The sequence below is a fragment of the Drosophila persimilis genome, unplaced genomic scaffold (assembly GCF_003286085.1).
Source record: "Drosophila persimilis strain 14011-0111.01,24,50 unplaced genomic scaffold, DperRS2 tig00000824-arrow-arrow-pilon, whole genome shotgun sequence".
NCBI classification, from domain to species: Eukaryota; Metazoa; Arthropoda; class Insecta; order Diptera; family Drosophilidae; genus Drosophila; species Drosophila persimilis.
This window is the reverse complement of record NW_020825358.1, coordinates 303,992-326,180: the sequence shown is the minus strand read 5'-3', so window position 1 is coordinate 326,180 and position 22,189 is coordinate 303,992. Positions and strand designations below refer to the sequence as shown.

The 22,189-nt window shown below is 48.3% G+C and overlaps 1 protein-coding gene across 4 annotated transcripts in view; it reads left to right on the top strand.

Annotated features, from left to right (window-relative positions):
• Positions 1 to 22,189, top strand: part of LOC6600246 (junctional adhesion molecule A) — a 102,616-nt gene that overhangs the window by 59,499 nt on the left and 20,928 nt on the right. For all 4 annotated transcript variants that reach the window (XR_003409191.1, XR_003409192.1, XM_026993293.1 and 1 more), the window contains exons 3-6: positions 4,244 to 4,485; positions 7,583 to 7,793; positions 8,340 to 8,467; positions 12,930 to 13,098. Coding sequence is in view for 2 of the 4 variants with exons in the window: in XM_026993293.1 (XP_026849094.1) it covers positions 4,244 to 4,485; positions 7,583 to 7,793; positions 8,340 to 8,467; positions 12,930 to 13,098 (750 nt within the window). In the remaining 2 variants the exon portion in view is untranslated. The remainder of the gene's footprint in view (positions 1 to 4,243; positions 4,486 to 7,582; positions 7,794 to 8,339; positions 8,468 to 12,929; positions 13,099 to 22,189) is intronic.

Genomic DNA, 22,189 nt, shown 5'->3' with positions numbered 1-22,189 from the left:
AAAAACTGATTATGGTAGAGTGAAAAACAAAGATAAATCGAATCTTTGCGTGTTCTTCACTGTCAGGAATAAATACTCAATTTTCTTCCTGAATACCCTTAAAATGGTCACAAGTAGACGTCCATATGCTCATGAAAAACACAATGGGCCCCCCAAAGAGGTGTTTATTTTTTTTGTCCCGTGTAATTGGCATAATGATAAACACGAGAAATTGGACCACTCGTAAATCTCTTATTGCTTATTAATTGGATCGACACGCACACTCCGCCCGTACATAAATATGCATCTGAAGAATGCGGAAAGCACAGCTCTCGCCGGGGCGAGGCGAGGCCAGGCCAGGCCAGGCCTGGCCTTTCATTATGCTCCACTTTCAGTTGTTTCAGTACGAGTACGAGTACGAGTAGGAGTATTTCTTTCACTTCTTCGGGTGTAATCATGCGAGAAATTAAGCTGCACTCGATTGACGCTAATTAATGAACAGCATTAAAAATTATTATGTGTGGAGGGGTGGAGGTGGCGGTGGGGGCGGAGGCGTAAATATGACGGTGTTATCAAGGAGTTGCTGCGATTGCCACGCACCACCACCGCCACACACACACACACACGAACACACACACCTCCACACTCAATTTCAATTTTCGTGCCCTGTAATTTGCGTGGATAATTTATATGCATGGCATGCGTATAGAAGATGCCTCTGCCTTTATCCTTCTGGCGGCTGCTCCTGCTCCCGTTCCCGCTGCCGCTCCCGGTCCGGTTTTTGCGCTTGCTCCTCCTGTTCGGGGTGCGAGATGAAATAAATTTTGCAGCATCATTTAAGCTTAATTAAGACGCCCCGGCCGCAGGCGATGACGGCCAGGAGCAGTGGAAGAGGCAGAGGCAGAGGCAGAGGCAAGGGGCAGCCACAAAACAGGCTGCACGGCCCCCCAATTGCACCCATGCTCTCGACATAAATAAAAGAGTGACTGAGTGGTTGAGCGGTTGAGCGGTTGAGCGACGGTCGAGTGGCAGCCAGCCATGGAACATGCATATTCGCGGAGGAGCATCATCGTCTCAATGCTCATTTGATTTCCAGCCAACTCACGATTCCACGCATTAAATCGCTTAGACAATGTCAAAAGGCATCATTATTCACGGAGCCAGTGGCAGGCCACGTCCAAAACCCCAAAAACCCAGCTACCAATTGGCCCTCGTCATCTCAAATGAGTGGTGGGATAAAGCAGTTGAAGAAGACGCAGAAAGACGTGGAAATGTGAAGACGAACGAACATAGAAGGAGAGAGCGAAAGACATACAGAGAAGGGGAGATGGAGGGTAACTCAATTCCTTTCCAATGTTGATTCTTATACCCTGTACTGAAGGAGTATGGAAGGCGCAAATAAGTTTCAGAAAAAACATAAATACTGGGCCAAGCTGTATCTTTGAGAATGCCAGAGAAGAGACTGTAACAATGTTGTTCTCTTTAAATAAAGAACAAACAACTTGGCCAGCGCCTTTTAAGAGCCTCTAGGGATCTCTAGAAACTGAATACTAGGTATCTAATAGTCGAGACACTCCACCAATGCGTTCTCTCTTGTTAATTACTGAGCATGGCAGAAGGCAACGAAATGTAACGAAATGTAACGAAATGTAACGATATTTACTATGAAATTCAATGCCATTAAACACAATTAAGTGCGTCGGGCGCCTCTCTGTAACCCTGGGGCACCCAATTCCCCCCTCTCTGGACCCTCTGGATGGGGTCCCCTCACTCAAACCCCCCGCTGAACGGCAACCAAAATAAGCAGGCAATTACGGGCGGCAGAAGGATTCAGGGAGGATAGCAAAATTCATTGAGCTGCCGGTTCAAAGTGTTGCACATTACGCATCATTTCAGTCGGGCCGTGCCACGAGGCCTGGGGCTCCACACCCTTTTATGGACGAAGAGAGAAAAAAACAAAAATGGGGGAAGGAAAAAATGAATGCCAAAACAAAAGCGTGAAAATTGCAAAAGTTTTCTTAATTGCTCCACGCGGCTCGTCAACGGTGTCGAAAATTAAGGGCAAATATGCAAAGTCATTGTGTGGCAGAATGTGGAAGGGGGGCAGCAGCGGCTGCAGGAGATGGAGTTGATGGTGGATCTCCCGCCTGGGCCTAGCCCGTCCAATGATTAAGCCAGAAGCAACCCACACGCCTCCACACACACACACATGGGGACACTGGGCGTCAGAGGAAGGGACACCTACACACATGCTGCAGTGTTCCCATGAGCCCCCAAATGAGGCACATTCAGTGTGTGCGGCAATTGAATTGGTTTTTCTTCATAGGCCGTCCTTAAAGGCTGACTTTCCATAGAATCGGTTGCCCTGATGTGACTTTAAAAGGAGTGCCTCAGATGTGGTTTTTAATTGGAAAACATTAAAGTACAGGAAATATTTAAAAAGAAGCCCTTGAGGAGAGAAAAGCCAAAGAAATGGGTAGGTACTATTAAATTAAAGAAGAAAGGGAAATGAGGTAATGAAATTTAACCTCAAATGTGTCTTTACTCAATAATAATTCTCGTGCATTAAGCACCACAAATTGCATCCTGCATCCTGCATCCTGCATCCCGCATTCCGCATTCCGTATGGAAATGTAGCTCTTTTCCTGGGAACAAAAGCGACATTAACTCGATCAGGGTTCAGTTAACATGCCACTAAGCGAGGGGGAGCCACAAAGACAGATAGATGCACCCATACTCGTGAGGACGCCAAACGGTTGCCGGCAGACAGTCGGTCGTGTGCGTCACTCTGGTGGGGCAGCAGATGCCAATTGCACTGGAGCAGTTTAAATTAAATGCCACATTCGCTCAAATTTCCCAGCACCCAGCACCCAGTACCCAGCACCAGGCGACATTAAGCATATTGAGCTTAAGACTCTCCTTCTCCTTCTCCTCCTCCCTCATTGTCCCGCCGTCTCTCATGCATGCAAATGCGTGGCGTTACAGAAGGGGGCACGGCACGAAGGGAGTGCCTGGGCGGCACGGACCCTTTGTTTAATGAAGCTGAAGTTGTGGGCGTGCCCTGCCCTGCCCTGCCCTGCCTTGCCCTGCCCTGCCCCGGTGTGGGTGTGTGGGGGTTTAATGGGGGGCGTGCATGTGGAAAAACCGTTTTCGAATGAATGCAAGTTTTAATCCTTGAAATATGATTTGAGTGCAAATATTTTGCATAACCATGAGCCCGACAGTGAAAAGGGTTGGGTCTGTGGCAAGAAATGGAGACTTGCGGTTGCCGTGTGCGTCTGCCTGTGTGTCTGTATGCGTGAGCAGTGACACAATTCCGCCTGCCATGCGTACGTCTGTGTGGTGTGGTGTGTGTATGTATGCACTTGTACTTGCCAACCGCAAACACTTCACTCGCTCGAAGGTTGCGATGGCCAGGAGCCGGCAGACCCACAGCCAAGGCGAGGGGCAGCGTCAGAGCAGAGGCAGACCCCAGCTGCAGCCTCCACGCACAGTGCTCCATGAGCTGACAAACCTAACGCTTCATAAATCTTCCCAAGAATATCATAATACTATCAGAGAAATAAGGAAATAAGAGCCAAGTTTCAGCTAAAATGTCACAAATGTTTCCATCTCTGCGTCTTGCAAAAATTTAGGGAACATTTCCCATACTCTCGCAGAGCAGAGCCCCGTTCCACGGTGGCAGGGCCTTAAAAACGCATTTGCGTGGACCTTGGCTGGCCGTCATTCCAATTGAGAGTAAAGGCTTACAAAGAACCTAATACCATTGCCAGGGGCCACTTGCGCCTTTCACCTTTCGACCGCAGTATGCTCTTCATGAGCAAAATTTTGTGCGTGGCTGGTAGATGGATGGATGGATGGATGGATGGATTGGTGGTCCATGGACCATCGACCCCATGCTATGACGACTGCCTCCATGAGTGTTACTCATTCTGAATGAATGCAAATGTCATTTTGTGTGTGGGCAACCATTTGCAGGCATTTGCAGTAAGTGTATGTGTGTGTGTGTGGATGAGTGTTGCATGCAACACAAAATTTCTTTCAAACAGCTGCACTTTTGGGGATTCTTTTTAATATTTTTTGTGGTGCACCGCACAAAGATAAAAGCTCTCTATCTCTATCCCTAACCCCATCCCTATCTCCGTCCCTATGCATATTCATGGGTTTAGAAGCATTTGTGTCTATTTGCAGCTTTTGACTTTTTCACACTGAAATTCATTTCGTTTTCCTCGCTTTCTCTCTTCCTCTCTCTCCCTCGTTGCAGATATGACAAATGGCGGCGTGCAGGGCCCCATCGAGGGCTACAACTCGCTGGAAGAGATGATGATGACAACGACAGACAGGGCCCAGGCAGCCATGCTCCTACCCACCGCGCCCACTGTCGCTTACACGCATCCCAAATGGATGGAGCCATATTTCGATCCCTCGACGCCGCGCAATGTCACCGCCCTCATGGGCAAGAACGCCTATCTCAGCTGCCGTGTGCGCAATTTGGCCAACAAAACGGTGAGTTTTTGGCTTAAAGATTGCCAGGAGTGTCCTTGGGTAGGGGTTACGTGGGGTTTGCCGGGGGTTAACAGCGTACTCGTGTCGAAAAGTTTGCTGTCGTGCGTGACGCCAACGAGGAGTCGCCTTTTGCCATTAAAGTTTTGTGCTGTGCCCAACTTTCGTTTATTCTCCATGCGCGGAATAATTTTTTCCCTGGCTGCTCCGTCCGTTGCTCCGTCCGTTGATTTCTTGGCTGATTTCCTAACCTGGTCGCAGACGCGTAGACCAAAAATGTAATTCCCCTAGCATGACGGCGAAATTTTTAATTAGTTCTACAACCTCCTCCGCCGCTCCGCCGCTCCACCGCTCCACCGCTCCCATCCCCTGCCGCTCCGCACTTTGTGTCTGTTTTCCTTTTGCGGCGAGGGCAAGCCGAGAGGCGACTTTCGACTTGGCATTAAGTTGTTTTTTGTCGTTGGAAGGAAATTTAGTAATTTCGTTTTTTTTTTCTTTCGGTTTTTTGTTTTTTGTTAATTTTTGGCTGTTGTTGTTTTGCTATTGTTTCCTTTGTTTATCTGTTTTAATTGTGCTCGTGCCCCTGGCCCTGGCCCTGGCCCTGTCCCACTGTCTCTGGAATGGAGGACTCCTCTCTGTGTGGCACAAAGACAAAAGGGCAGCCGGAGGCAACCTGCTGCTCCTTCAGCTTAATCTTCAGTTCCCGCTGTCACAAACAGAGACAGGGGACAGAGACGAAGGCGAAGGCGAAGGAATCACAAATATTTGCATATGTTCCGGGTAAGGGGAAACATTTTCAATTTTGTGTATATATTCGGGAGCATTTAATTTGGGGGAATGTGGCATACACCCGGACCGATGCCAGTGGGAGGGCAATTTGTGTCACTTCTAGAATCGTGGATCCTTCTCGTCCTGCTAAATGTGTTTAATGAAATGTATAATTGCGATAAGAGTGTCTGTGGAGGCGGAGGGGCCTAACTTTTTTAATATGCCCAACAGATAGGTTTATGAATAATTAGACAGCCCGAAACGATTAATGAGGGGATAGCGGCATTCCTGGCCCCAGGAGGGACCAGCTTCAGTACCAGTGCCGGGAACTGGACCCCGACCCCGTCCAATCCCATTTGCATATAGATTCTCTCTAGTTATTCGCTGAAAAAACAAACCAGTTATAGTGGGAGGATGCGTCGGCGCTGCTCAAATGCCGAAAACCAACAAACTTTCAACACGCTCGCGACACAAATGCACCAGCAGTGGCGGCACTGGCAGCACTGGCAGCACTGGCAGCACTGGCAGCACTGGCAGCAGCTCTCGCAGGACAGGAAGTGGATCCTGCTGGAGATGGGGCTGCAGATATGGAGGATGGCGGGTGTGGAGGGGGATGTGGAAGCCGCTACAGGATGCCGTTTGCAGGCGCAACTTTTAATTTCTTGCCAAACAAAAGAGGGACTAGTGGCAGCAGTCCTCACAGCTCCTGCTAGTGGCATACACACCCACACACATAGTGGCTAACACATACATCAAATGTTCAACCTCAAGTGGGCGGGCCTTTTTGAGCGCTCTGCAACGTCCCTTCCTTTGCCACTGCCACTGCCACTGCCCTGCTGCCTTCTGCTGCCTTCTGCTGCCGCCCTGCAGCACTTTCAATTGCATTTGAGCGCGAAATTATTTAAACAATTTCATGAAATTGCTCTCGCCGCACGCGTCAACAGCACTTGGCTCACAGTCCGAGTTGCACGGTCCCAAAAGTTGGGCGCCACCTCCCATTACCCCTCTGTACTTACTCTGTGGCTTCTGCCATCCCCCGCCACCCCCCGACTGGGCATGGACTTGCAACTTGAAACGGAATGTCGAGCTGTTGTTGCTGCTGGAATGGCTGTTGTGGATGTCGTAGTTGCTGTTCATATGGCCAGGCATTGCTCCAGAAGAGTGTGGCTGCTAATATGCAATGGGAGGCAGTGATGGCAGTGCTGCAGTGCCCAGGGGTGGCTCCATTACATCGCCACATGCAGCACAGCGTGCACTTGTTAATTACGCTTTAATTTGTTGCGTAAAATGTTTGTTTAATGGCAGGGCTGTCGTTGTCGCCACGAGAGCGACTGTGTGTTGTCAAAAGTGCGAGCGACATGTTTTTCTCACTTTTATGCACTCCCCTCGTACCCCTGCACTGAATGCACTCCCCTGTACTCCCCCCAGTACTCAGTGCACCCCATATGCAGTTCACAAAACTTGCCCCCAGCCCAGCCCAGGCCCCGTCTTCCTTTTCTAGTCTCATCGTCATTGTTGGAGTCGGCCCTTGAAAGTATGCAACAGAATTTCGTATAATTAAACGCACGCACACACGCATCATTTCGGTGCTTTTCCCTAGACCCTCCCCCCCTCCCTCTGTACGCGTATGGTGGGGAGGTTGGTCTGGTGTGGCTGTCAAGTGCGATAATTTTGCATTTACATTTGACTTAATAAGTTTACATAAGCCTGCGTTAGGTGGGCGTGGCCGTGGCCGCACAGAGTCTGGTGTGCCTGCGTGGCAGCCAGCTTACAAAGTTATCTCTCTGTGCACCGCAAACTACTTAAAAAGTTTGCGATAATTAAGCAAAGCCAAAACATCTCGAGCACGATCCACAGCAGCAACAGATTCCCTCAGTCAGTATCCAGAGATTCGGCCAGTCAAAGAAAGGATTCCCAACAGACTCAGAATCAGGCAGAACGTGGCACGTTGCTCATACGTCACGTAGTCCCAGCGTCCCACAGCCGCCATCCCCCCCCAACAGATGCAAACGTTTTTTATTGTTCACCCTTTTTTCGTGCATCGCGATTTAATCTCTGTAAACCTTGACATTTTATTCGATTTTGATGACACTGCGTCGGCAGTTTGTTTATTTTCAATTGCTGCATTTTTAATGACGCCTTTTGTTGGGAATGTCCGGGGAAGACGAGTACATCAGCTATCCCCGATTCGACAGGCTCGATCCTTGCCATACCTTCCCCGTGAGGGTATTCTGCATTCGAGTCTCACTTAATACTTGGATTATAGCCACACCTGTGATTCCCCTGTTTGATGACTCTCTCTGCGTTCTGTTCTCTTCCCTCCCCATTGCAGGTATCGTGGATACGGCACCGCGATATACATATACTGACTGTCGGCTCGTACACCTACACCTCCGATCAGCGGTTTCAGGCCACCCACCACCAGGACACCGACGACTGGACGCTGCAGATAAAGTGGGCCCAGAAGCGGGATGCGGGCATGTACGAGTGCCAGATATCGACGCAGCCGGTTCGCAGTTATTTCGTCCGTCTGAATGTTGTCGGTAAGTACAGCGGTATGGCATGTCTTCGGAGACACCTCTCCAATGGTGCGCTCTGGGTGTCAGCTTCGGTTTCGACTTCAACCTCATGCTCATCCTCAGCCTCAGAGCTTCATAAAAAATCAACCATTTGTCGTCGCAAATAACAAAGGACACTCGTTGAAAAAAAAAGAGACGGCCATAAGGACAGGGAGTGAAAAACGAAGTTGTTGAACAAATAAATTACACACAGAGAAAACGAGTGAGCAGCACGCACGGAGCAGCAAACGGAGCAGGGGGCCACGGGCCAAGGCGATGTCGATGAAACGTCGAGGGCTTGGTTTTTATACGACAATAATTCCATTTTATCTCGTAGTTTATTATTCCACAGTGCCAACCCAGTCGACCTCCCACAGCTCCAACAGCTTCTACAGCTCCTACCGCTCCTGCTCCTGTTTGTTCCCCGTTCCTGCTCCCCATTTTAACAGCGTTTTTCATGCACTTCTTTTCTCTTTTTTTTCCACCTCTCGGTCTCTATCTTTTTTCGGTGTCTCCATTCCGCGCCGACAGTGCCAACGGCTACCATCCTGGGAGGACCTGACCTTCACGTTGATAAAGGCAGCACCATAAATCTCACTTGCACTGTAAAGTTCAGCCCCGAACCACCGGCCTACATCTTCTGGTATCATCACGAGGAGGTAATTAAAGTTTATTGTTACATTCCATTCCCACCATTCCCTACCTTTCAGTGCTCCATGAATACTGAGAGGGCTCTGTCCTCTCTTCCCCCGAATAACGCCTATGGCCCCATGGGGGATAACAATAATTATCGGACGCGCCAACAATTAGCCATTTGACAAACAAGAAAAATCTTTCCTTTTTAAATTTCACACATTTCCCAGGGGTTTCCTTGTCGATCGGTAAAGTAAATTATTATCGAGCTCGTGAAAACGGAAGAGATGCAGACCACTTTATTTATTGTCTACCTTGTTTATTCATTCAACAATTCAACAAACAATTTATCCCCTCATATCTTTGTATCTTTGGTAGCTCCATCCATTTGGTACTCCATAGATCTTTTCCTTCAATCACTCTTCGATGATGCAATCGCTGTTCCAATCACCGATGGAAATTTACAATCCAATAAGCAAACGAATGCTATAATCGAAAACTTCAATCTGTGTTTGCTCTGCATTGCTCATATGTGGCGGCCATGTGGTGACAGCCGAATTTCGCCTCCCAGCCCTCTGGCCGCCTTCTGCCTCCACTTGTGTGTGGACCCTCATCAGAGCTGGTCTCTCTGTGGCTTACGGCAAGAGCCGTCCGCGTTATTTAAACGTCAGCTGTTGTTATTTTAATGAGTGAATCAACGCGTATCGCTCGCGTATCCGGCGTCCTGCCTGCGTTCTCGTCCTTCACACATGCAAATGCAAATGCGATGGGGATAAGGAACTGCGTCAATGGCGTTTCGGCGGACAGGTTATGTTTAAATTACCGCCGCGGGTGACAGCAAAAAGAAGAGGCTGAGCGTTTAAGGAGGAAAGAGAGAGAGCGCTAAGCTGGGAGAAATTAAGCGGAGGATTTCGGGGCCAGGCCATCATCAGGTGGCCGCATTATCGCTCTTTGCGCTTAGGATTTTCATTGTCATTGTCCTTTCCGATTGCCATCCGGCGGCTTCCATCTGCATCAGCATCAGCATCTGCATCTGCCAATTAGCTCTGTTGTTCCAAGCTCAGTTAAGCAGGAGAATCCCACTGCCGGCTAATTGCAAAGCTCCAGTCCGCATCCGCATCCGCGTCCGTAACAGTTGCACGACACGCTAATTGCAATGCAAAAGCCAAACAAAATATCAACAAAAAAGCAGAAGACCAGAGGTGCAAAAAAAGATGGAAAACCCGTATAAACTTGGTGGCAACATGCTAAATGCGGAGCGCACAAATCCCGCTGCTCGCACTCCTGCTGCGGATCCTCGAGGACTGCTCACTTCTTCTTGCCAGCCACTTGGCGCATTTTAATGTATTCCTGGAATTTTCTAATTAAAATCCTTGCAGCGCAGCTCTGCCGCAATCGTGTGCACTTGGCCACCTGTCCGTGTCCCATTCGCTGTCCTTGCCGCTGTGTGTGGCGTCCTTGCTGCAGGCTTTGTAAAGTCCTGTTCTACCGTACCGTACCGTGCCGTGCTGTGCCGTACCGTGCTCTGCTTTGCTCTGCTCTGCTCTGCTCTGCACACGGATTATTTACGATCCATGCAAATTTGCTGTTAATTAGTTTAATGGATGGATAAACTCAGTTGATGCACTGCACTCTACTCCACTTCACTCCATGCTGCATGCTTCCGTCTCCCTGCTCCGTCCACCTTTCAGGGACCCTCACCGTCCTCCCCCTGCTCACGCTCTCCTGGCTGGCCGCAGAGTTTTTCTTGCCGCTGAAATGTTGGCAATACTTTTTGCTCGCACTTCCGCTCGCTAATTGTAATTAACGTGTTACATATTTTCGCCATCGCCATCGCCATTGCCGTCACCATTGCCTAGGTCCTGCTTCCTACTTCCTGCCACGAAGGCATCGCTTTGAAAGGTAATTCCAATCGTGGCATACGTGGCATGGCACAGCGTGTCGGATGTGTGTGTGTGTGCTGGATGTGCCCACGACATGGACAGTCTCTAATCTCTTGAAATATTTGGCATCGTTACCCTAGCAGCCGGCAGGAACCGGCGGCATCCACTCGAGGCTGAGTTCAGACTTGGCAAGCTCTTGGGCCAACGAGCCCTCCTCAGGCCAGAGCTTCTTCAGTTTCAATATTCTCTCGTTCGAGTGGAATTTCAATCTTCTCTCTCACCATCGGCTCTCGCATTTCAATGTCAGTCGCCGCCTTCAAGTGACTTTTATGTACTTTTTGGTGGGCAGCACGCGTTGAGGCCTTTTACGGCACGGAACGGCACGGCAAGGCAAGGCAAGGCCTCTGTTGTTGTTCGCTTTTATGCTCGAAATATGCGGGCGATTATTGCGTTGAAAGTGCCACATAAATCGGATATATGCGCATTTCCAATGAGCTACAAACATTTTACACAAATATTTTATTCACTTTTTGCCATTGTGTTGTGGCACATTCTCTCACTTTCTGTGTATCTTTTGTGTGTTATCTCTGTCTCTGTTGTTGTTGCCGTTGCCGTTGCCGTTGCTGTGGCAGTCTGGCGGTCTGGCAAGTCCTATCCAATCCCAATCCCAGTCCCAATATCAATCCCAGTGCCATCGACAGTCCCATCCCACCATGGAAGAACCAGCTGCAGTTGTCATGAAAATTGCAAACGGCACGGCATGAATTTTAAAAGCACTCTCTGTGGCAAAATGTTTTTTCAATTTATAAAATGACAAACTGCAGATTCGCATTCATTCCGATTCGCTGACTGTCTGCCCTCGTCCCCAACCCCAACCCCCACCCCCGCCCTTCAGTCATTAACTAATTTGTGCCGAATGGATAAATATTATAATACAAATATGATATTTATGCAGGAGTCAGCAGTAATGGGGGGCACTAGTATCGTGGATATCGTGGATATCGTGTTCCTGCTGATAGGCAAACTTTTCACTCGCCAAAGTTTCTGCGACAAAGTTTGTGTCATTTTCATTGTTTTCTTGACTGATACCCATTGTGCGGGAGAGAGTACACTGGCCTCTGGGATCAAAAAGGTAGGGCCCGTATTTATCTGAATAAACTTGTCTGAATGCTCCGCCATTTTAGTGGAATATGGCTTACGGATGGAGGAAAGGAGTGCGCAGAGCTGCCATGAATTAGACTATCCATAGACATACATTGTTCCAATATAATTCGAAAGCTAATCGGTATCAAGCGGTACAGCTTACCCCACTTCCTCTTCTATGTACGTACATAGTTGTTGATGTCTATATCTATTTAGCCATCGTCATCATTATCAGTGACGCTAACTTTTCTTTCATGCCTCATGCTATCGCAAATGTTGTCGATTAGTGGAGATTAGAAGGCAAATTATGCGCGTCCCTCCAATGCAGACAATCTGCGCAAAGGCTATGGCTATGGCTATGGCTATGGCTATGGCTATGGCTATGGCCATGGCCAGGAGCAGGAGCAGGAGCAAGAAAAGAGCCTGAACCATACCCCGGGGCCAAGGGTTGTCAGGCATCTCATTTCCGTAGTAGTTCTTTCTCTTGTTCTGGCTGATTTTCTTTGGTACTGCCAATGTCTTTGCCCTGTCAGCGGCATTATGTGTTAATATCAATTCTCCGCCTGCTCCTTGCTGTGCTGAACTTTGCCCTCTGCTCTGCAGAGCTCTGCCTGGTGCTCTGGGTCCTGCTCTTGCTCTTGCTCTTCTGTATTGGCAAATTATTCTGATATTTGTTTTGCCGGAACTTAATATGCATTCAGCTGCTGTTAGCGGCAGTCCTTGACAGGCTCTACCAATCTGCACAAATCGATAATCGAACGAGGGAAAGTAATAATCATAATGGGTCGCAGGAATCGAGCTCCACTTGATTTGCATGAATTTTGTCGCCCGTCAGGTTCTTTGATGCCGCGGCCTATCCCTGAGATAACCTTTAATCAGGAGAGCAGTCATCAAACTCCAATTAAAATCACAATTTGCCACAGCCCCATTTGTGGCATCACTCAATGGCAGCTGTTGCCGTGTCTCATGTATTAAGAACTTCTACACCATCAATTATTTTGCCATTTAAATTAATATTTTACACATTGATGCGAGGAACGAGGAGCGCAAGTCAAAGAGATATTAAATGACATTTTTCCATGATTTCTTTTCGATTTTACTCAATATTTTTTGGAGCACTAATTGGAAAAACGACACTTGGAATCAGTCTTGAAATATCTCCCCTCAAATTGATGTGTTCTTTTCCTTGTATGCTTCACCTGTCTTTAAAGTATTCCAAAAAATGCATTGAGATCTGGGAAATTTGTGAATTGGAGTGCGATGTGCAGAGGGGGAATGGAATGATGGTTCTGCCATTTAACGAGCAGCAAGAAATTTGTTGTCGCCCCCTCATTGTTTTGTCATTATGTGTACCCGTACTCCCATGGAAATTGCACAGACCTATACAGACCTCTAACACCCCTCCTGGTACACAGAACTCACACCGATACCGTATTCATGGAACCCCCTCTTACACTTGCAGGTCATTAATTATGATTCATCAAGAGGCGGCGTGTCGGTAATTACCGAAAAGGGCGATGTGACAACCTCATTTCTGCTCATACAGAATGCAGATCTGGCCGATTCGGGCAAATACTCCTGTGCTCCTTCCAACGCAGATGTGGCCAGCGTGCGTGTCCATGTCCTAAATGGTAAGTACAAGCCCCCACCTCTTCCGTAACGTAAATTGATGGGCAAAAAGTGTTGCCTGTCGTATAAACATATGTAGATACGAGTGGAAGCCACCATGCAGTGGTACGTGTGTTTTGTAGCAGTGTTAACATTTCCCCCACTCCCCTCGTAAATCAACAAGCCAATGGGTCCGCCAGGCATCTATGCTCTGCGATGCCATTTTGATTGGGCTCTGCGGAAAATTGTCAAATGTCCTGGCAGCCTTTTTGCATCTCCATCTGCATCTGCATACATGTATCCGTGACAGGATGCTGCCCAGCGGGATAAAGTTTATGAAGTCAAATGCTAGTGGACCGAGGCTCGATGCAATGCAGATCCACCACTGACCACCGCCTTGACCCACTGAAAGCGAACCCCAAAACCCGAATCCGAATCTGAAACGAACCGATGCGAAACCGAGCCGAAAGCCACTTCCGATTGCAATTTTGGCTCATTTCCGCCTGCAGGCAGGATGCCCGTGACTCTTTTACCATTAATAAATTGTGCAGGAACTGCCGCTCGACTGGGCCGTTTAGATTCGCTTGATTTCCACCAGGACAACGCTCGGTCGGAACAGCAATTCCTAAAATGAACTCCTGTTCCATTTACGGTTGAAGTTTGGATGTGACCCACGGGGCTTTTGGGTCATTTGTATCGTGTTGGGGCCACAAATGAAACACATAATCGCATCAATTATGAGCAAATTAATTAGCACACTGCGGTTAATTGCAGTCAAGTGAGTGGCACCAGACCTGGGCTCCTACTACTGCTCTCAGATCCCACTCTCTCTCTCTCTGTTTCTCTCTCCCAGACCCACATTCAATCCCACTACGCACTCGGCGCAAACAAAGACGGATGCCGGCGACATTTACAAATTGCAGGCGGGACTTGTGGGCACAGCCGGAGGCAGTGGCACTGGCAGTGGCACTGGCACTGGCAGAGGAATTGCTGCAATTTGCCAGCATAATCGCTGTCGATCGGCGTGGATTTGACACAGTTAAAATAAATTACGTAATTGTAAGGGATAGAAGGACAACAGCAACAATAGGGAGAGCAGCAAGAGCAGCAGCCGCTATACAATTTTAACTCTGATAGAACTGGTGGAACAGTAGAATGAGAATGGTGGCATGCGGCAGAGCCAGCAGGATACGGAAATGAAGGGGACACGTTTTTCAATCATGCTAACAGCAGCTCGGTGACCCCTGCTCCCTGTTCCCTGCTGCCTGCAGTCCCCCCTCTCGACTACCGCAAATGGACCGCAAATGGTAACGTGCGGAAATCCATGCTGTTGCCATTGTAAACGTTTGCCCGCCATTATGCATGAATGCATAGAAATAGAAAACAGCAAAGAGGAGACTCCAAAGAGAAGGGAAGAGAGATAAAGGTGCTGCAGCATACAGGTGCTTCAGAAGGAAACAGGGTGGGGATGGTGGGGATGTTGGGGATGGAGGCCATAGAAGGTTAACAAACAAAATAATGAAGCAACAGCGAACCAAAGGCCGTGACGCCCTGCAAAAACACACAAAATGGTCACGGAATATACGAGTTTTCACTCTGCCGTATCCTCTAAACGGACGCTGGGGGGTGGGGAGCGATAAGCCGCGAGAGGAATGTGGAGCCGTATAAAGTGCGTATCGAAACTTTAAACTTTTTGGGATTTTCAAGGAATATACTATTTTTGCTAGGATTTACATTTAAAATGAGAGTTTTAGATAAGAGCATCGATAGATAGGCCTCTGTTCGATAGATACCTTAATTACCGTGTACCTTAGCGGACCATTGATTTGAAGAGATCGTTAGTTACCGCAGTTCGATCCCCAAACGATATGAGAACATAAATGGGAGCGACCTGAGATTAGACGGAGATTTTCGGTGTATTTCTTTCCAGTTGAAAATCTGATAGAATATTCAATTGCGTGGATTAATGTTGATCTTCGAAATATTCCTTCTGTGCAACAATAGTATTTACAACACAAATTTGGCCTTAAAAAGCGTTTTTTGTTCTTTTAAGCATAATGGCAAATCCATTAAGGTTATTGAAAAGCTGTTTCCAAAGCGGATTAAAAATCTGAAATGGGTGGGAGGGGCGCTAGCTGTGTTTTTGTTGGTTTTCTGCGGTACGCTGTCCTTCGGATACACATGTATGTGGTGTCCTGTCCTGTCCTGTTCGAGAAACACTGCGGCTTTAGCAAAGTGAAATCTGGCTAACAATCAGCTAATCCATACAGATTGGATTGAATTTCCAACTAAAATTCGACCTTCGCTCGGTTTTTGGCAACAATGTGTCCGTACTGGAGTCGGAGGCCACTTGAACTGAAGCTTTAATGGCAAAAACAAGGGCATCAAAATGTTGCCTCCCTCCCTCCATGTTGTGACAGGCAAGGCCAAACGTAGCCTGGAATTTGCCTGGGACAGACAGACACTCGATGAGCGAGGGAGATTGGGCGTGGCGGCTGGAGGGCAACTTGTTGGCCCGTCAATTGTCCATTGCTGCTCATTGCTCATTGCTGGTCCGTGCCAAGTTATGTATGGTATTCCTCGTCCTGCTGTCCACCAGCATTGCTGTGGGTTGCTGCTGCCAGTTGTGCATCGCATCTATAGCATCGTTGGCTATAGTAGTGCCTGATGGCACGAGTATCGTGCAGTGGTCTGCAGGTCCCAATCAGGTGAACGAAACGCACTGCTACATTACTGAGATATCCCTCTCCGTCGCCCTCTCTCGTTTCCAATATTTTGAGATGTCTGTTGGGCATCAGGGAATTGCTGTAACGAACAGCCGTCAAAAGCAAATTCAGAATGGACACTCATCCTTATTAGAATGTTCATGCCCAAAACCCGAGCTTTTTGGGGCCCATTGTTCTCGATGTGACTGTCAATCAGGTGACAATAGGATAAATCAGGTCTCGGACCGGGCTCTGGCTCTGGCGCTGGCTCTGCCTGGGCCGGGGCCAGGGCTTGGCTGGAATGCGTAAGGAGGTTGTTTGCCCTATTTTCTGGCTATGATTTGGATGCATTTGCGAACAGGACCCTGGCTGCCGGCGCCGTAATGAAACTTTGCAAAATGTGGTGCGTGTTTCCATCTAGAGCAAGCACCATTCAATTATTGGTGGATGCTACTGGAGAAGGATGGCAGGTGACTCGTGGCCGGGCATAGTGATATTTGGACGACAGGCAGAGCGGCAGCGGGGCAAAGCAGCAGAGCGGCGGCAACGGCGCATCCTTCGCAGTTTACACTTGAGAAATCAAACGGAATCCTGCCACGACAAATGTCCTGCCAGCTGATCCGCACCGGAGAGGCGATGGGATTGAAAAGTTCTAGTTTCGATTTATTTTTGTCAGCTGAAGTTTCCCTGGCCATTTGTGTAGCTCTTTTGTTGTACTGCCACTCGTGTGTCCTGTGGCGTGGCTGACTCGATGCCTCGCCGCCACTCGATGCTCATCAAATGGCAAACGAGACGCAGGTCCCAGGTCGCAGGTCGCAGGAGGCAGGACGCAGGGAAGATCACGGGAAAGTGTGAGAAGTTAAAGCCTTGACCTGCTTTACTGCTTTCCGGAAGAATGGGGCTATGGCTTCTATCTATGGCTTCCTAATCCTCTGGCTCGCTGCACGTATTGACATCGAAGTCGAAGTCGAAGTCGCTGCGATGTCCTGCCGGCACACACAAACACACCGAAATCCCATAGTCAAGTTTCGTCCCGCCCCACCGCTCTGCTCCTCTTCGCCCGGCAACGGTGTGTGCTGCAGATTAGCTTTGTATTTTGTCACAGGAAATTACATTTCGCCTTAAGGATGCCCGCCGGAGGAGCAGCGCAAAAATTTCGTCTCATTGTTTGCGCGTTTGTATGTGCGCTGCTCCGGTGGGGGAGCGGGAGAGATAGAGTGGGTGCAGGACACCTGATCCCAGGTCCAGCTTCTGTTCCGGGTCCGATTCGCTGGACCAGCCCTCAGGTATGCGCCTCTAATCGTGTGTACGTGTACAACTGTCGTCGTTGGTGTGTGCCCAGCACACGGAGTATCCAGCAAACTGTCCACCTATTCGTATGGCCATCCTACGTAGCCACCTAGCCACCTAGCCACCTACCCACCAGCCTTAGCTCCATATCCAGCTCCTGTGCCATTAGTTTGTACATTAGAGGTACAAGTACAACACTTCCTTTTTCGTCCTGGGCCGTCCAGCAGTCGGTGTCGCTTGTGCGACTCTCTCTCGCTGGCTCACTGGTTCACTGGTTCGTGTGTGGTGTGGTCTTCCGGCAACAGAATTTAATACAAGCTACAGCAAATTGCACAGGCCAAATGTGTGTATTTAAATGGCAATGATGCCTGTCTGTTGATAGGCGCCAGTAAAATACACCAAGAGAAATCTAAAGGCGAGTTGGGGCTCTGTTTTCTTGATGTTTCTTCGTCGCTTATTTACCCAACGCTTTCCCCCAGTGCTCGAGATCCGAAAACTATTGCCTGGAAAAACTTTAGCCATAACTTATGATAACATTTCCGTGTGTACGCACATCTTCCCCTGCGCTTCCCTGCAGTGGTTCTTACACTCTTACTGCCTTCAGTTCATGCATAGTCAATCCTCAGAGATTGCCGACTAACATAATTTGTGCCATGTTCAACAAGGAAGCAAAGCCGGGGACGATGACGAAGATGCTCCCAACCACAGGCAGCAGCCAGTCCTCGAACGATACCAGACTTAGCCACAAGCAAAGCCAGCGGCGAAGCCGAAGCCAAAGCCAAAGCCGGCCAGGAGGGAGCAGTCGGTGGGTCCGGGAGGACATTGAGCTAGCTCATAAGTGTGCCCGGGGTATAACTCCTTGGCAACGACCTTCGCCGGGGAGGGAGCGGATCGGGCAGAGGAGCAAACAAATCCGCAGCTAATAATATACGGCTTTTGTTTATTAGATTCATACATTTTCTAGCCCAACTTTTGACGCATATGTGGCACACTGCTAGTGGAGTGTGTGCGTGCCTCGTACGACTAGTGTCTGTGTGTCTGTGCCCGTGTCTGTGTGCTTTGTGAGGCTCATTATGTTTGCTTTTATGGGAGCGCTGCGTGCCTGAGTCCCCAAAAACCAAATTCCCAAATCTCCCGGCTGCCACTCGAAGTGATTTTAATAAAATTACCAAAGCGTGTAGGTAAAAACAAGTCGGGGATTGGGGATTGCAGATTGTGGATTGGGTATTGGAGATTGTGGAGAGATGTGTGCGAGAGGAGAGATGATGCTTCGTAAATCCTGGCCAGAAATCGCTGCCGTTGGCACAAAATATTCGTTGTGCGGCCTTCGACCTATGACGAAATCGGGTACAAATTGCATGATTTACGTAATGGAATAAATAAAATAAATTGCTTAATTTACTGATAAATTACATGAGCAGCAGCAGCAGCAGCAGCAGCAACATACGTAACTTTGTCCTGACACACATACTCGTGCATATGTGTACATACATATGTAGAACATATACTTATGCGAGAGGGGGTAGTGGGATATGGGTGCCATAGTTACTCTCACCACACCACACCCCACGCCCGCCCCCGCGAGCTCCTAAAGAACGCCACTTCCGATTCCTCTCTAGGCCCAAATGCCTTTGTTTTTGTTCCTTTGTTTGCCTTCATTTTGTTTTTGCATTTTTACTTTGGCACATTTTACGAGATTAATTTCGTTGCCCGGGAACCGAGAAATATCCGAGAGGGGGAGGGACAAAAGTGTGGCAGTGGATATCAGTGGGTGGTGGGGGTCAGTGGTCAGATGCAGCCGCAACAACCGCAGGCCACACGCACACTCTCAAGAGTGTCAGCGGAGCGGAGGGACGGAGGGGGGCAGCATGGCTATAGGCGTGTAAACTACGGCTGCTTAGCTCACAAATACACATACACCCACACACAGACGCAAACGCAAACGCACAGATAGACACCCACACAAAGGCGACACACCTGGCCGCGTCTGGGTCCTGATCCTGCTGCTGGCCAAAGCCCGAGCCTCCACTGCTGCTCCTGCTCCCTCGAATATTTACGAAAGATTTATGCCAAAAGCTAATTTCATGGAAAAACGTATTGTTCTCCTCCCCCTTTGTGTGGGTGTGGGAGGGGTGTGTTCGGATATATATCCTCATGTCCAGCCTATAGGCACACATGTACATATGTCTGTTCTAGTGTGAGTGGGTTTATGTTTACTTTGGGGTCAGCCTAAGTCGCTGCACTATTAAGCTGAAAGTGTTCACTTGGCTGCCTCTGTGCCTCGTTATTGCTGCCCGGTTTGACCCGAATCTAATTATTTATGTTAATCGCTCTCCGAAGACTCTTTGCAAATACATCAAAATATGGCAAAAGACTGTGCTATGATTAGGTCCATAAATGAAATAGAAATTTACGAGTAGAGTACTGAAGCCACTGAGGGATGAAGGCGGCGATACAAATGGATATCAAGGCATTTTCTGCACTTGAACAGATTCAATTAACAGCAATAGCCTGAAATAACCTGGATAATGAAACATACGGCAGGACATACATACATAGTAGTTGGGGAAGCATACAAAGCATATAAGTACTCGTATCTAATCGAAAGTCAAACCACTCCTGCCCTGCACACAGGTCACTGGGCAAAAGTATAATCATGGAAAAAGCAACAGCCACAGCAACAACAACAACAACAGCAACAGATACAGTAGCGACAGCAGCAACATAGTCAACGTCTGCCAATCTGCTTTGGCTAATCTCAAAGGATGTGGATGTGGATGTGGATGCGGATGCCGTGTGTCCTGGCCAGGCTAAAGTCATCCCTGCATACTCTTATTGGCTTTCTATCAATGCATCTGCTGCTGCTGCTGCTTCTGCTGCTGCTGCTGGTGTGGTGTGGTGTGGCACTCTGCCCTTGCAACCCCTTGCAACCCATTTGAATTTTCAATTGAAATCAAATTTTAATGCGACCCAACTGGCCATGGATCCCATCCCGATCGAGGACACTCGCCAAACTGGCTGCAAAAATTAGAGCTGAACTCATTTATGGCCAAAACGGATATCAAAATTTAATTAAATTTTCATTTTCAATTTCGGTTCTGTCCTGTTCCGAATCCAAATCCCAGTCTCTGAGTACTGGTCGGTGTCCCGCTGTGCGGCATCCATGTGTATCCCACATGTGTTTGCGTGTGTGTGTGTGTTAGTGTGCTGCATTGTGTGGGATGTGTATAAGTAGCAGAACTCGTCTGCTGTCTGTATTTTTATGTTGGTGACCGTGCACTCAAATTCCAATTGGGAACATCACAAACTCAATTATGACAACTGAGACCCGGCTTCAGACGGTGGATAGAACCAAAAAACAAAGAACGAAATCGGTGAAAAAGTCGATTATCGGGGGGTAAGCGTTTCGGTCAGAGCATTTTTCATCCTGTATTTTGCCATTTCCAAATTTGTCACATGACATGAGGCAGCAACAAGACCAACAAGAGCCACAACAACGACAAGATTGTCAACTTGACTGTGGGTCTGTGGGGATGTGGGATGATGGCACTGGTTCTGGTGAGACGGGAGCTAGAGCTATGTGGCGCACACTCGCATAATGTTGGCTTTGGCATTAATGTCGAATCCTCGACACATTCCCAGTGCCATTTCCATTGCCATTCCCTCTTGCTTTGGCCAATACCCATGACATTCCCATTGCCATTCTAATTCCCTTTGCCATTGCCATTGCCATTGAATCGTTCGTGTACGGATACGGGTCCCGGTCCCGGTCCCGGTCGTGGTGCCGTGGTGCCGTGGTCCGGGGTCGCTCTGGGGATTTTAACGAATGTGATTTGAAAATCAAGTTTTTGCGAAAATTGTGAAAACGAATAAAAGGCATCAATCATTCAGTCGAGCATCAAGTGAGCTGAAGTGTATAGTAAATGTCATTGCCATGGACTCGACTCAACTCGACTCGACTGCCGTCTGACTGGCTAATGCGGGGCCCCAGAGCCGCAGGTTGATTCTCCCGGAATCCTAGACTGTGCCCGGGTTGGGCCTGTCCTGGCCAGTGGACTTCCTCCACTTCCGCTTGCCAGAGCATTTCCGTTGGCCACTAAGCGCTCTGCTCAATATGCCATTCCCCCGCTCCGCCATGATGTGTTTGTGTGCATTTATGCGGCGATTCTTTTACGAAATTCCCTCTCTGTGCCAGTGGAAGCATAATAACCCCCAGCTGTGGCAGTGACAGAGTGAGAGTAAGAGTATTAACAGAGTCAAGCCATCACAGTGGGTGCTTACGTCTATTTAGTTCATATCTAATGAGATTTCCTGGCAGTAATAGGAATAAAGGTGAAGGTATTTCATAAACAGCAAATTCATGAACGTTCCACGGTATAAACTTTAATTTCATTCCCTCTTTACGAGTGAGCCGTACAGGTATGTGTGCTGGGCTGTTTAGTTGTGTTGCCACGTGTGGGGTTGCCTCAATTTGCTACCAGTCGTCCAACGGCAGTGTCCTGTAGTTCATGATGATGATATTGCCGGTGTGGGCTTTGCCTTCGCCTCTTGCCTTTGGCTTATTGCCCAACTGTCTTCAAAGTCCACTGCCGGGGCGCAGACATCTGCTCTCCTGCTGTGCGAGGGGGGACTTGGGGGTGTGGCTTTTGGCCCAGGTGACATATTCATTTGTTGGTTGCTTTGATTATTTCAAACGAAGCGAGAGTCCGTACGGATTATGTCGCTCTGTCTGTGCATCATATGTACATACATACATACATACATACGTTTATGTATGAAGGTAGTAGTACCTGGTAGTAGCTAAATGGCAATTTGGCTGCCAGACATGCCTATGATTGCTCCGTACTGTGGGTTGGTGGTGCCAAAAATTGCATTTGGTTTATTAATTAAACATCAATTATGCTGGCAATTCAATTATGGAACCCTGATCAACCCGCTCCCCAATATTCACTTTTATTGAAAACAAACCTTGTGCCCCTTGCAGACAGATGTTTATTTAATATTTTGTACCATGCCCAGGGGTTTGGCCAATTTGGCAGGCAATAAATAGCAAACCCGAGCACAGATAAATATTGAAGTTAGAATACTGACAAGAAGACAATAAGAATTAATCTTTAAG